The following is a 16,630-nucleotide window of genomic DNA, read 5'->3' as shown; positions in this document are numbered from 1 at the left end:
TAACTATCTAACCTGACTACAGGTGAATATAATATAGTAACTATCTAACTATCTAACCTGACTACAGGTGAATATAATAACTATCTAACCTGACTACAGGTGAATATAATATAGTAACTATCTAACCTGACTACAGGTGAATATAATATAGTAACTATCTAACCTGACTACAGGTGAATATAATATAGTAACTATTTAACTATCTAACCTGACTACAGGTGAATATAATATAGTAACTATCTAACCTGACTACAGGTGAATATAATATAGTAACTATCTAACCTGACTACAGGTGAATATAATATAGTAACTATCTAACCTGACTACAGGTGAATATAATATAGTAACTATCTAACCTGACTACAGGTGAATATAATATAGTAACTATCTAGCCTGACTACAGGTGAATATAATATAGTAACTATCTAACCTGACTACAGGTGAATATAATATAGTAACTATCTAACTATCTAACCTGACTACAGGTGAATATAATATAGTAACTATCTAACTATCTAACCTGACTACAGGTGAATATAATATAGTAACTATCTAACTATGTAACCTGACTACAGGTGAATATAATATAGTAACTATCTAACTATCTAACCTGACTACAGGTGAATATAATAGACTAGCTATCTAACCTGACTACAGGTGAATATAATATAGTAACTATCTAATCTGACTACAGGTGAATATAATAGACTAGCTATCTAACCTGACTACAGGTGAATATAATATAGTAACTATCTAACCTGACTACAGGTGAATATAATATAGTAACTATCTAACTATCTAACCTGACTACAGGTGAATATAATATAGTAACTATCTAACCTGACTACAGGTGAATATAATATAGTAACTGTCTAACTATCTAACCTGACTACAGGTGAATATAATATAGTAACTGTCTAACTATCTAACCTGACTACAGGTGAATATAATATAGTAACTATCTAACTATCTAACCTGACTACAGGTGAATATAATATAGTAACTATCTAACCTGACTACAGGTGAATATAATATAGTAACTATCTAACCTGACTACAGGTGAATATAATATAGTAACTATCTAATCTGACTACAGGTGAATATAATAGACTAGCTATCTAACCTGACTACAGGTGAATATAATATAGTAACTATCTAACCTGACTACAGGTGAATATAATATATTAACTATCTAACCTGACTACAGGTGAATATAATATAGTAACTATCTAACCTGACTACAGGTGAATATAATATAGTAACTATCTAACTATCTAACCTGACTACAGGTGAATATAATATAGTAACTATCTAACCTGACTACAGGTGAATATAATATAGTAACTATCTAACCTGACTACAGGTGATTATAATATAGTAACTATCTAACCTGACTACAGGTGAATATAATATAGTAACTATCTAACCTGACTACAGGTGAATATAATATAGTAACTATCTAACTATCTAACCTGACTACAGGTGAATATAATATAGTAACTATCTACCTGACTACAGGTGATTATAATATAGTAACTATCTAACCTGACTACAGGTGAATATAATATAGTAACTATCTAACCTGACTACAGGTGATTATAATATAGTAACTATCTAACCTGACTACAGGTGAATATAATATAGTAACTATCTAACCTGACTACAGGTGAATATAATATAGTAACTATCTAACTATCTAACCTGACTACAGGTGAATGTAATATAGTAACTATCTAACCTGACTACAGGTGAATATAATATAGTAACTATCTAACCTGACTACAGGTGATTATAATATAGTAACTATCTAACCTGACTACAGGTGATTATAATATAGTAACTATCTAACCTGACTACAGGTGAATATAATATAGTAACTATCTAACCTGACTACAGGTGAATATAATATAGTAACTATCTAACCTGACTACAGGTGAATATAATATAGTAACTATCTAACCTGACTACAGGTGAATATAATACAGTAACTATCTAACCTGACTACAGGTTAATATAATATAGTAACTATCTAACCTGACTACAGGTGAATATAATATAGTAACTATCTAACTATCTAACCTGACTACAGGTGAATATAATATAGTAACTATCTAACCTGACTACAGGTGAATATAATATAGTAACTATCTAACCTGACCACAGGTGAATATAATATAGTAACTATCTAACCTGACTACAGGTGAATATAATATAGTAACTATCTAACTATATAACCTGACTACAGGTGAATATAATATAGTAACTATCTAACCTGACTACAGGTGAATATAATATAGTAACTATCTTACCTGACTACAGGTGAATATAATATAGTAACTATCTAACCTGACTACAGGTGAATATAATATAGTAACTATCTAACCTGACTACAGGTGAATATAATATAGTAACTATCTAACCTGACTACAGGTGAATATAATATAGTAACTATCTAACCTGACTACAGGTGAATATAATATAGTAACTATCTAACCTGACTACAGGTGAATATAATATAGTAACTATCTAACCTGACTACAGGTGAATATAATATAGTAACTATCTAACCTGACTACAGGTGAATATAATATAGTAACTATCTAACCTGACTACAGGTGAATATAATATAGTAACTATCTAACTATCTAACCTGACTACAGGTGAATATAATATAGTAACTATCTAACCTGACTACAGGTGAATATAATATAGTAACTATCTAACCTGACTACAGGTGAATATAATATAGTAACTATCTAACCTGACCACAGGTGAATATAATATAGTAACTATCTAACCTGACTACAGGTGAATATAATATAGTAACTATCTAACCTGACTACAGGTGAATATAATATAGTAACTATCTAACTATCTAACCTGACTACAGGTGAATATAAAAAAGTAACTATCTAACCTGACTACAGGTGAATATAATATAGTAACTATCTAACCTGACTACAGGTGAATATAATATAGTAACTATCTAACCTGACTACAGGTGAATATAATATAGTAACTATCTAACCTGACTACCTGACTACAGGTGAATATAATATAGTAACTATCTAACCTGACCACAGGTGAATATAATATAGTAACTATCTAACCTGACTACAGGTGAATATAATATAGTAACTATCTAACCTGACTACAGGTGAATATAATATAGTAACTATCTAACCTGACTACAGGTGAATATAATAGACTAGCTATCTAACCTGACTACAGGTGAATATAATATAGTAACTATCTAACCTGACTACAGGTGAATATAATATAGTAACTATCTAACCTGACTACAGGTGAATATAATATAGTAACTATCTAACCTGACTACAGGTGAATATAATATAGTAACTATCTAACCTGACTACAGGTGAATATAATATAGTAACTATCTAACCTGACTACAGGTGAATATAATATAGTAACTATCTAACCTGACTACAGGTGAATATAATATAGTAACTATCTAACCTGACTACAGGTGAATATAATATAGTAACTATCTAACCTGACCACAGGTGAATATAATACAGTAACTATCTAACCTGACTACAGGTGAATATAATATAGTAACTATCTAACCTGACTACAGGTGAATATAATATAGTAACTATCTAACCTGACTACAGGTGAATATAATATAGTAACTATCTAACCTGACTACAGGTGAATATAATATAGTAACTATCTAACCTGACTACAGGTGAGATTATAATATAGTAACTATCTAACCTGACTACAGGTGAATATAATATAGTAACTATCTAACCTGACTACAGGTGAATATAATATAGTAACTATCTAACCTGACTACAGGTGAATATAATATAGTAACTATCTAACTATCTAACCTGACTACAGGTCAATATAATATAGTAACTATCTAACCTGACTACAGGTGAATATAATATAGTAACTATCTAACCTGACTACAGGTGAATATAATATAGTAACTATCTAACCTGACTACAGGTGAATATAATATAGTAACTATCTAACCTGACTACAGGTGAATATAATATAGTAACTATCTAACCTGACTACAGGTGAATATAACATAGTAACTATCTAACCTGACTACAGGTGAATATAATATAGTAACTATCTAAACTGACCACAGGTGAATATAATATAGTAACTATCTAACCTGACTACAGGTGAATATAATATAGTAACTATCTAACCTGACTACAGGTGAATATAATATAGTAACTATCTAACTATCTAACCTGACTACAGGTGAATATAAAAAAGTAACTATCTAACCTGACTACAGGTGAATATAATATAGTAACTATCTAACCTGACTACAGGTGAATATAATATAGTAACTATTTAACCTGACTACAGGTGAATATAATATAGTAACTATCTAACCTGACTACAGGTGAATATAATATAGTAACTATCTAACTATCTAACCTGACTACAGGTGAATATAATAGACTAGCTATCTAACCTGACTACAGGTGAATATAATATAGTAACTATCTAACCTGACTACAGGTGAATATAATATAGTAACTATCTAACCTGACTACAGGTGAATATAATATAGTAACTATCTAACCTGACTACAGGTGAATATAATATAGTAACTATCTAACCTGACTACAGGTGAATATAATATAGTAACTATCTAACCTGACTACAGGTGAATATAATATAGTAACTATCTAACCTGACTACAGGTGAATATAATATAGTAACTATCTAACCTGACTACAGGTGAATATAATATAGTAACTATCTAACCTGACTACAGGTGAATATAATATAGTAACTATCTAACCTGACTACAGGTGAATATAATATAGTAACTATCTAACCTGACCACAGGTGAATATAATAGACTAGCTATCTCACCTGACCACAGGTGAATATAATAGACTAGATATCTCACCTGACCACAGGTGAATATAATAGACTAGCCATCTCACCTGACCACAGGTGAATATAATATAGTAACTATCTAACCTGACTACAGGTGAATATAATATAGTAACTATCTAACCTGACTACAGGTGAATATAATATAGTAACTATCTAACCTGACTACAGGTGAATATAATATAGTAACTATCTAACCTGACCACAGGTGAATATAATATAGTAACTATCTAACCTGACTACAGGTGAATATAATATAGTAACTATCTAACTATCTAACCTGACTACAGGTGAATATAATATAGTAACTATCTCACCTGACTACAGGTGAATATAATATAGTAACTATCTAACCTGACTACAGGTGAATATAATATAGTAACTATCTAACCTGACCACAGGTGAATATAATATAGTAACTATCTAACCTGACTACAGGTGAATATAATATAGTAACTATCTAACCTGACCACAGGTGAATATAATATAGTAACCATCTCACCTGACCACAGGTGCAAGCCATCGAAGCTGTAGGAGTACAGGTCGTCACCGAGCCCGTTTCCTCCCCAGCCCTCTCCTCCCCCAGGGTAGGGTTGGTAGCCGTCCGTGGTGGCCCAGCCCACTCTGAGATGTGTGGCTTCGGCCGTAACGAAGGGTAACACCTGGTCCACCATCAGCTCATAATACCACTTCCTGTACTGGGCGGAGCCTTCACTCACACCCAGGAAGATGTTAGGCCTCATGCTGCCATGTGGGAAGAAGGATAACAAGGGGTTAATTGTCATGTACTGTCATGTTGTGTCTTGTCTCTGTCCTTTCCCTTCACCCTGACTCCCTCTGCTGGTCGTTGTTAGGTTACCTTTTCTCCCACTCTTTCCCCCAGCTGTGCCTTGTCTCCTCCTAACCACCTTGTCACCCCTTTTCCCACCTGTTCCCTTTTTCCCTCTGATTAGGTCCCTATATCTCTCTCTGTTTCTGCTCCTGTCCTTGTCGGATTCTTGTTTGTTGTGTTTCATGCCTGAACCAGACTGTCGTCATGTTTGCTGTAACCTTGTCTTGTCCTGTCGGAATCTGCCGGTCCGTCTGAGCCTACCTATGTTTGGTAATTAAAGAAGCTCTGTTTAAGTTAATTCGCTTTTGGGTCCTCATTCACGCACCGTAACAGAAGAATCCGACCAAGAATGGACCCAGCGACTTCGGATCCTCTCCACTCAGCCGTCGGGATCCAGGGAGCGATGCTAGGCAGACACGAGCAGGAATTGTCTGCTGCTCGACATGCCGTTGAGACCCTGGCCACCCAAGTCTCCAACCTCACAGAACAGGTTCACCATCTCCGCCTCGATCCACCGGCCACTTCCAGGGCTTTCGAATCTCCGGAGCCCAGAATCAATAACCCGCCGTGTTACTCTGGGGAGCCCACTGAATGCCGCTCGTTCCTCACCCAGTGTGATATTGTGTTTTCTCTCCAGCCCTACACTTTCTCCAGGAGCACTGCTCGTGTCGCCTACGTCATATCTCTCCTTATTGGACGGGCTCGTGAGTGGGGCACGGCAATCTGGGAGGCAAGGGCTGAGTGTACTAACCAGTATCAGGACTTTAAGGAGGAGATGATACGGGTTTTTGATCGATCTGTTTTTGGGGAGGAGGCTTCCAGGGCCCTGTCTTCCCTATGTCAAGGTAATCGATCCATAACAGACTACTCTATTGAGTTTCGCACTCTTGCTGCCTCCAGTGGCTGGAACGAGCCGGCTTTGCTCGCTCGTTTTCTGGAGGGTCTCCGCGCAGAGGTAAAGGATGAGATTCTCTCCCGGGAGGTTCCTTCCAGCGTGGATTCCTTGATTGAACTCGCTATTCGCATTGAGCGACGGGTTGATCTTCGTCACCGAGCTCGTGGAAAGGAGCTCGCGTTCTCCGTTGCCCCCCTCTCCGCATCACTACCATCTTCCTCTGCCGGCTCGGGTGCTGAGCCCATGCAGCTGGGAGGTATCCGCATCTCGACTAAGGAGAGGGAACGGAGAATCACCAACCGCCTCTGTCTCTATTGCGGTTCCGCTGGTCATTTTGTCACTTCATGTCCAGTAAAAGGCCAGAGCTCATCAGTAAGCGGAGGGCTACTGGTGAGCGCTACTACTCCTGTCTCTCCTTCAAGATCCTGCACTACCTTGTCGGTCCATCTACGCTGGACCGGTTCGTCAGCTTCCTGCAGTGCCTTGATAGACTCTGGGGCGGAGGGCTGTTTTATGGACGAGACCTGGGCTCGGGAACATGACATTCCTCTCAGACAGTTAAAGGAGCCCACGGCCTTGTTCGCCCTGGATGGTAGTCCTCTCCCCAGGATTCAGCGTGAGACGCTACCTTTAACCCTCACTGTCTCTGGTAATCATAGTGAAACCATTTCTTTTTTAATTTTTCGTTCACCTTTTACACCTGTTGTTTTGGGCCATCCCTGGCTAGTTTGTCATAATCCTTCCATTAATTGGTCTAGTAATTCTATCCTCTCCTGGAACGTCTCTTGTCATGTGAAATGTTTAATGTCTGCTATCCCTCCTGTTTCCTCTGTCTCTTCTTCACAGGAGAAGCCTGGTGATTTGACAGGGGTGCCGGAGGAATATCACGATCTGCGCACGGTGTTCAGTCGGTCCAGGGCCACCTCTCTTCCTCCACACCGGTCGTATGATTGTAGTATTGATCTCCTTCCGGGAACCACCCCCCCCCCCCCCGGGGTAGACTATACTCTCTGTCGGCTCCCGAACGTAAGGCTCTCGAAGATTATTTGTCTGTAGCTCTTGACGCCGGTACCATAGTCCCCTCCTCCTCTCCCGCCGGAGCGGGGGTTTTTTTTGTCAAGAAGAAGGACGGGTCTCTGCGCCCCTGCATAGATTATCGAGGGCTGAATGACATAACAGTGAAGAATCGTTATCCGCTTCCTCTTATGTCTTCAGCCTTCGAGATCCTGCAGGGAGCCAGGTTTTTCACTAAGTTGGACCTTCGTAACGCTTACCATCTCGTGCGCATCAGGGAGGGGGACGAGTGGAAGACGGCGTTTAACACTCCGTTAGGGCACTTTGAATACCGGGTTCTTCCTTTCGGCCTCGCTAACGCTCCAGCTGTCTTTCAGGCATTAGTCAATGATGTCCTGAGAGACATGCTGAACATCTTTGTTTTCGTTTACCTTGACGATATCCTGATTTTTTCACCGTCACTCCAGATTCATGTTCAGCACGTTCGACGTGTCCTCCAGCGCCTTTTAGAGAATTGTCTTTTTGTGAAGGCTGAGAAGTGCACTTTTCATGCCTCCTCCGTCACATTTCTCGGTTCTGTTATTTCCGCTGAAGGCATTAAGATGGATCCCGCTAAGGTCCAAGCTGTCATTGATTGGCCCGTCCCTAAGTCACGCGTCGAGCTGCAGCGCTTTCTCGGCTTCGCGAACTTCTATCGTCGTTTCATCCGTAATTTCGGTCAGGTGGCAGCTCCTCTCACAGCCCTTACTTCTGTCAAGACGTGCTTTAAGTGGTCCGTTTCCGCCCAGGGAGCTTTTGATCTCCTCAAGAATCGTTTTACATCCGCTCCTATCCTTGTTACACCTGACGTCTCTAGACAGTTCGTTGTCGAGGTTGACGCGTCAGAGGTGGGCGTGGGAGCCATTCTTTCTCAGCGCTCCCTCTCTGACGACAAGGTCCACCCATGCGCGTATTTTTCTCATCGCCTGTCGCCGTCGGAACGTAACTATGATGTGGGTAACCGCGAACTGCTCGCCATCCGGTTAGCCCTAGGCGAATGGCGACAGTGGTTGGAGGGGGCGACCGTTCCTTTTGTCGTTTGGACTGACCATAGGAACCTTGAGTACATCCGTTCTGCCAAACGACTTAATGCGCGTCAGGCGCGTTGGGCGCTGTTTTTCGCTCGTTTCGAGTTCGTGATTTCTTATCGTCCGGGCTCTAAGAACACCAAGCCTGATGCTTTGTCTCGTCTCTTCAGTTCTTCAGTAGCCTCCACTGACCCCGAGGGGATTCTCCCTGAGGGGCGTGTTGTCGGGTTGACTGTCTGGGGAATTGAGAGGCAGGTAAAGCAAGCGCTCACTCACACTCCGTCGCCGCGCGCTTGTCCTAGGAACCTTCTTTTCGTTCCCGTTCCTACTCGTCTGGCCGTTCTTCAGTGGGCTCACTCTGCCAAGTTAGCCGGCCACCCTGGCGTTCGGGGTACGCTTGCTTCCATTCGCCAGCGTTTTTGGTGGCCCACCCGGGAGCATGACACGCGTCGTTTCGTGGCTGCTTGTTCGGTCTGCGCGCAGACTAAGTCCGGTAACTCTCCTCCTGCCGGCCGTCTCAGGCCGCTTCCTATTCCCTCTCGACCATGGTCTCACATCGCCTTAGATTTTGTCACCGGACTGCCTTCGTCAGCGGGGAAGACTGTTATTCTTACGGTTGTCGATAGGTTCTCTAAGGCGGCTCATTTCATTCCCCTTGCTAAGCTTCCTTCTGCTAAAGAGACGGCACAAATCATCATCGAGAATGTTTTCAGAATTCATGGCCTTCCGTCAGACGTCGTTTCGGACAGAGGTCCGCAATTCACGTCTCAATTTTGGAGGGAGTTTTGCCGTTTGATTGGGGCTTCCGTCAGTCTCTCTTCCGGCTTTCACCCCCAGTCTAACGGTCAAGCAGAACGGGCCAATCAGACTATTGGTCGCATCTTACGCAGTCTTTCTTTTCGCAACCCTGCGTCTTGGTCAGAACAGCTCCCCTGGGCAGAATACGCCCACAACTCGCTTCCTTCGTCTGCGACCGGGCTATCTCCTTTTCAGAGTAGCCTCGGGTACCAGCCTCCGCTGTTCTCATCTCAGTTCGCCGAGTCCAGCGTCCCCTCCGCTCAGGCTTTTGTCCAACGTTGCGAGCGCACCTGGAAGAGGGTCAGGTCTGCACTTTGCCGTTATAGGACGCAGACTGTGAGGGCTGCTAATAAGCGTAGAACTAAGAGTCCTAGATATTGTCGCGGTCAGAGAGTTTGGCTCTCCACTCAGAACCTTCCCCTTAAGACGGCTTCTCGCAAGTTGACCCCGCGGTTCATTGGTCCGTTCCGTATTTCTCGGGTCATTAATCCTGTCGCAGTTCGACTTCTTCTTCCGCGATACCTTCGTCGCGTCCACCCGGTCTTCCATGTCTCCTGCATCAAGCCCGTCCTTCGCGCCCCGCTCGTCTTCCCCCCCCCCCCCATCCTTGTCGAGGGCGCACCCATCTACAGGGTCCGTAGAATTTTGGACATGCGTCCTCGGGGCCGTGGTCACCAGTACCTCGTAGATTGGGAGGGGTACGGTCCTGAGGAGAGGAGTTGGGTTCCCTCTCGGGACGTGCTGGACCGTGCACTGATCGAGGATTTCCTCCGTTGCCGCCAGGTTTCCTCCTCGAGTGCGCCAGGAGGCGCTCGGTGAGTGGGGGGGTACTGTCATGTACTGTCATGTTGTGTCTTGTCTCTGTCCTTTCCCTTCACCCTGTCTCCCTCTGCTGGTCGTTGTTAGGTTACCTTTTCTCCCCCTCTTTCCCCCAGCTGTGCCTTGTCTCCTCCTAACCACCTCGTCACCCCTTTTCCCACCTGTTCCCTTTTTCCCTCTGATTAGGTCCCTATATCTCTCTCTGTTTCTGCTCCTGTCCTTGTCGGATTCTTGTTTGTTGTGTTTCATGCCTGAACCAGACTGTCGTCATGTTTGCTGTAACCTTGTCTTGTCCTGTCGGAATCTGCCGGTCCGTCTGAGCCTACCTATGTTTGGTAATTAAAGAAGCTCTGTTTAAGTTAATTCGCTTTTGGGTCCTCATTCACGCACCGTAACATTAATGTCGGTTAAAGTTCAATACTGGAACAATGTTGTTTTTCTTGTCTATATTGAATACATAATTTAAACATCACAGTGTAGGCTGTAAAAAGTATGTGAACCCCCCTAGTCTAATGACTTATCCAAAAGCTAATTGGAGTCAGGAGTAAACTAAGCTGGAGTCCAATCAGTGAGACGAGATTGGAGATGTTGGTTAGAGCTGCCTTGCCCTATAAAAAAACACTCAAAATGTTAACCATGCTTCAAACAAAAGAGACCTCAGAAGACCTAAGATTAAGAATTGTTGACTTTCATAAAGCTGGAAAGGGTTACAAAAGTATCTCTAAATGCCTTGATGTTCATCAAGCCAGAGTAAGACAAATTGACAGTCAGAGTCCTGACCTCAACCCGATTGAGATGCTGTGGCAGGACCTCAAGAGAGCAGTTCACACAACACATCCCAAGAATATTGCTGAACTGAAAGAGTTATGTAAAGAGGAACGGTCCAAAATTCCTCCTGACCGTTGTACAGGTCTGATCCACAACTACAGAAAACGTTTGGTTGAGGTTATTGCTGCCAAAGGAGGGTCAACCAGTTATTAAATCCAAGGGTTCACATCCTTTTCCCACCCTGCACTGTGAATGTTTACACGGTGTGCTCAATAAAGACATGAAAACATATAATTGTTTGTGTGTTATTAGTTTAAATCAGACTGTGGTTGTCTATTGTTGTGACCTAGATGAAGATCAGATCAAATTTTATGACCCAATTTATGCAGAAATCCAGATATTTCCAAAGGGTTCACATACTTTTCCTTGCCACTGTATACAAACAAGATAAACATAAACCTAACATATCGAGACGCATTTTCAATATTTCATAATGTTTTGTACGTATTGCTTTTGTTTTTACTGAATTTAAATATTATTTTTGAAATTATCTTAAACAATGTGAAGAGGTGTTTGTTCTCCTCCCACCTCATTTGATGGATAAAGAATCTGTCCTGAAAAATGAACCAACCAACAATGAAAACTAAATCAGGGTCCATATAATTTAGATCAAAATAAAACATACTATCAGAGTATTACAAATTAACATTAAATAGTTGTTTCTTTAAAATAAAATCTTCTAACTCACTCCAATTATCTTCTGACATAAGAACAGTCGTCGGATGTGGCAGGGCTTGCAAACTATCACGTATCACAAAGGGAAACCCAGCCGCGAGCTGCCCAGTGACGAGAGCCTACCAGATGAGTGAAATATCTTCTATGCTCGCTTCGAGGCTAGCAAAACTGAACCATGCATGAGAGCACCATCTATTCCGGATGACTGTGTGATCACGCTCTCCGTAGCCGATGTGAGTAAGACCTTTAAACAGGTCAACATTCACAAGGCTACATGGCCAGACGGATTACCAGGACGTGTACTGCGAGCATGCGCTGACCAGTTGGCAAGTGTCTTCACTGACATTTTCAACCTCTCCCTGACCCAGTCTGTAACACCATCATGTTTCAAGCAGACCACCATAGTCCCTGTGCCCAAGAATGCCAAGGTAACTTGTCTAAATGATTACTGCCCCGTAGCACTCATATCACCCTGGACCCACTGCCAGGACAACAACCTCTCTCTCCTAACCTTGTGGTTAGGGTTAGGGTTAGGGTTAGGGTTTGGGTTAGGGTTAGGGTTAGGGTTTGGGTTTGGGTTTGGGTTAGGGTTTGGGTTTGGGTTAGGGTTAGGGTTAGGTTTAGGGTTAGGGTTGGGGTTTGGGTTAGAGTTAGGGTTAGGGTTAGGGTTTGGGTTGGGGTTTGGGTTAGGGTTAGGGTTTGGGTTAGAGTTAGGGTTAGGGTTAGGGTTAGGGTTAGGGTTGGGGTTGGGGTTAGGGTTAGGGTTAGGATTTGGGTTTGGGTTTGGGTTAGGGTTAGGGTTTGGGTTAGGGTTAGGGTTAGGGTTTGGGTTAGGTTTAGGGTTAGGGTTTGGGTTGGGGTTTGGGTTAGAGTTAGGGTTAGGGGAGATGGAGGAAGAAGGCTGTACCTGCTGACATGGTTGACAAGTCGTGTCTGTAGAAGCAGGTCTCTGCCAGGTAGCAGGTTGTCACAGATCAGGTGTTGGTTGGACCGCACGGCCACACCATGACAGACACACAGAGAACAGAGCACGTCCAGAACCTGTTGGGTTAACACAGAGAACAGACCATGATACAGATCAGATGCTGGTTGGAACGCACGGCCACGCCATGACAGACACACAGAGAACAGAGCACGTCCAGAACCTGTTGGGTTAACACAGAGAACAGACCATGATACAGATCAGATGCTGGTTGGAACGCACGGCCACGCCATGACAGACACACAGAGAACAGAGCACGTCCAGAACCTGTTGGGTTAACACAGAGAACAGACCATGATACAGATCAGATGCTGGTTGGAACAACAACATTCAGAGTGTAGGCTACATTATTGCCTAATCTGCAACTGAATGTTGTTGACATAAAACATCTACAGAATGGCTTTGCTATTGTCAAACACGGAACACCAGGCCTTTCTACTTAAGGCTCGCCCAACACTACTCACTGGAGAGAAAGTACAGGACTCTTCAATCATTTAGACGTGGCAACGTGACCAAGCCTTTCAGTAATGTCGGTCCATTAGCTAATCATGTAAAAAAAAACAAGGGGAACATTAAATTATTAAAGGTATTGAGCGCTTAAGTTGTTCGCTTGTGTATTGCGTGAACATCTGTGATATACAGCTACATAGATAGATCGATTGCTTCAGATCTCAACTCATCAGCTGAAAAAAATAAACATATCCCAACTAATACCTCTTCTAAAAATCAATAACAGGACTTATGTCTCTGAAATGTTGAAACATTAAATTAAATATCATGAAAGAGTGGAATGGTAGAAGCCGACCCACTGGTGCAATGTGTTGCTCACACATTTATCATCACAATTCATTGTAAAGAAATAATGAATAAACAATTCATAGTGCATTATGTATATAATCTCTGTTAAATAGGTGGGTCCATCACCCAGCTAGGAGATCATCCATTCTGTATGTCTATAGTATATAAGGAGCTGGTTATCTATAATACCTGGTTTATAGGTAGGTGGTCTCTACCCACCTTGTGGTTATCTATAATACCTGGTTTATAGGTAGGTGGTCTCTACCCACCTTGTGGTTATCTATAATACCTGGTTTATAGGTAGGTGGTCTCTACCCACCTTGTGGTTATCTATAATACCTGGTTTATAGGTAGGTGGTCTCCTCTACCCACCTTGTAGTTATCTATAATACCTGGTTTATAGGTAGGTGGTCTCCTCTACCCACCTTGTGGTTATCTATAATACCTGGTTTATAGGTAGGTAGTCTCTACCCACCTTGTGGTTATCTATAATACCTGGTTTATAGGTAGGTGGTCTCCTCTACCCACCTTGTGGTTATCTATAATACCTGGTTTATAGGTAGGTGGTCTCCTCTACCCACCTTGTGGTTATCTATAATACCTGGTTTATAGGTAGGTAGTCTCTACCCACCTTGTGGTTATCTATAATACCTGGTTTATAGGTAGGTGGTCTCCTCTACCCACCTTGTGGTTATCTATAATACCTGGTTTATAGGTAGGTGGTCTCCTCTACCCACCTTGTGGTTATCTATAATACCTGGTTTATAGGTAGGTAGTCTCTACCCACCTTGTGGTTATCTATAATACCTGGTTTATAGGTAGGTGGTCTCCTCTACCCACCTTGTGGTTATCTATAATACCTGGTTTATAGGTAGGTGGTCTCCTCTACCCACCTTGTGGTTATCTATAATACCTGGTTTATAGGTAGGTAGTCTCTACCCACCTTGTGGTTATCTATAATACCTGGTTTATAGGTAGGTGGTCTCCTCTAACCACCTTGTGGTTATCTATAATACCTGGTTTATAGGTAGGTGGTCTCTACCCACCTTGTGGTTATCTATAATACCTGGTTTATAGGTAGGTGGTCTCCTCTAACCACCTTGTGGTTATCTATAATACCTGGTTTATAGGTAGGTGGTCTCCTCTAACCACCTTGTGGTTATCTATAATACCTGGTTTATAGGTAGGTGGTCTCCTCTAACCACCTTGTGGTTATCTATAATACCTGGTTTATAGGTAGGTGGTTTCCTCTAACCACCTTGTGGTTATCTATAATACCTGGTTTATAGGTAGGTGGTCTCTACCCACCTTGTGGTTATCTATAATACCTGGTTTATAGGTAGGTGGCCTCCTCTACCCACCTTGTGGTTATCGATAATACCTGGTTTATAGGTAGGTGGTCTCTACCCACCTTGTGGTTGCGTCCATGTTTGTCTAGCAGAGAGATGATTGACTTGATGTGTCCCTCCTTGATGATGTTCAGAGCTTCAGGACTCTCCACCAGGACACAGTGAAGCACCTCCAAGATACCTGAACACAACCAGCACAGAGTTAGTATCACACCAACACCCTACTAACTTAAACTAACTAACCCTTGATGATGATGAGAGCTTCAGGACTCTCCACCAGGACACAGTGAAGGACATCCAGGAAATATGGAGAACGGAATTACAAAACACCAACAAACATGATCCCTGAATGCCAGACGAGATATAAACACCAACACAAACAGGATCCCTGAATGCCAGACGAGATATAAACACCAACAAACAGGATCCCTGAATGCCAGACAAGTTATAAACACCAACAAACAGGATCCCTGAATGCCAGATGAGTTATAAACACCAACAAACAGGATCCCTGAATGCCAGATGAGTTATAAACACCAACAAACAGGATCCCTGAATGCCAGACGAGTTATAAACACCAACAAACAGGATCCCTGAATGCCAGATGAGATATAAACACCAACAAACAGGATCCCTGAATGCCAGATGAGTTATAAACACCAACAAACAGGATCCCTGAATGCCAGATGAGTTATAAACACCAACAAACAGGATCCCTGAATGCCAGATGAGTTATAAACACCAACAAACAGGATCCCTGAATGCCAGATGAGTTATAAACACCAACAAACAGGATCCCTGAATGCCAGACGAGTTATAAACACCAACAAACAGGATCCCTGAATGCCAGATGAGATATAAACACCAACAAACAGGATCCCTGAATGCCAGATGAGTTATAAACACCAACAAACAGGATCCCTGAATGCCAGACGAGTTATAATCACCAACACCAACAAACAGGATTCCTGAATGCCAGATGAGTTATAAACACCAACACCAACAAACAGGATCCCCGAATGCCAGATGAGTTATAAACACCAACACCAACAAACAGGATCCCTGAATGCCAGATGAGATATAAACATCAACAAACAGGATCCCTGAATGCCAGACGAGTTATAAACACCAACACCAACAAACAGGATCCCTGAATGCCAGATGAGTTATAAACACCAACACCAACAAACAGGATCCCTGAATGCCAGATGAGTTATAAACACCAACACCAACAAACATGATCCCTGAATGCCAGACGAGTTGTAAACACCAACAAACAGGATCCCTGAATGCCAGACGAGTTGTAAACACCAACAAACAGGATCCCTGAATGTCAGACGAGTTGTAAACACCAACACCAACAAACAGGATCCCTGAATGCCAGACGAGTTGTAAACACCAACAAACAGGATCCCTGAATGCCAGACGAGTTGTAAACACCAACACCAACAAACAGGATCCCTGAATGCCAGATGAGTTGTAAACACCAACACCAACACAAACAGGATCCCTGAATGCCAGACGAGTTATAAACACCAACAAACAGGATCCCTGAATGCCAGACGAGTTGTAAACACCAACACCAACAAACAGGATCCCTGAACGCCTGACCAGTTATAAACACCAACACCAACAAACAGGATCCCTAAATACCAGACGAGTTGTAACACCAAC

General features: G+C 42.1%; 1 protein-coding gene across 1 annotated transcript in view; it reads right to left on the bottom strand.

Annotated features, from left to right (window-relative positions):
• Nucleotides 1-16,630, bottom strand: part of LOC139411176 (ryanodine receptor 2-like) — a 338,127-nt gene that overhangs the window by 269,648 nt on the left and 51,849 nt on the right. Inside the window, exons 14-16 of the mRNA XM_071157129.1 lie at nt 15,019-15,137; nt 12,735-12,868; nt 5,402-5,643 (exon numbers count right to left, since the gene is read on the bottom strand). Of these exons, the coding sequence (XP_071013230.1) occupies nt 5,402-5,643; nt 12,735-12,868; nt 15,019-15,137 (495 nt within the window). The remainder of the gene's footprint in view (nt 1-5,401; nt 5,644-12,734; nt 12,869-15,018; nt 15,138-16,630) is intronic.

The sequence above is a fragment of the Oncorhynchus clarkii genome, chromosome 1 (genome assembly GCF_045791955.1).
Source record: "Oncorhynchus clarkii lewisi isolate Uvic-CL-2024 chromosome 1, UVic_Ocla_1.0, whole genome shotgun sequence".
NCBI classification, from domain to species: domain Eukaryota; kingdom Metazoa; phylum Chordata; class Actinopteri; order Salmoniformes; family Salmonidae; genus Oncorhynchus; species Oncorhynchus clarkii.
Note: the sequence above shows the minus strand (reverse complement) of the source record. Positions and strands in the feature narration are given on the sequence as shown.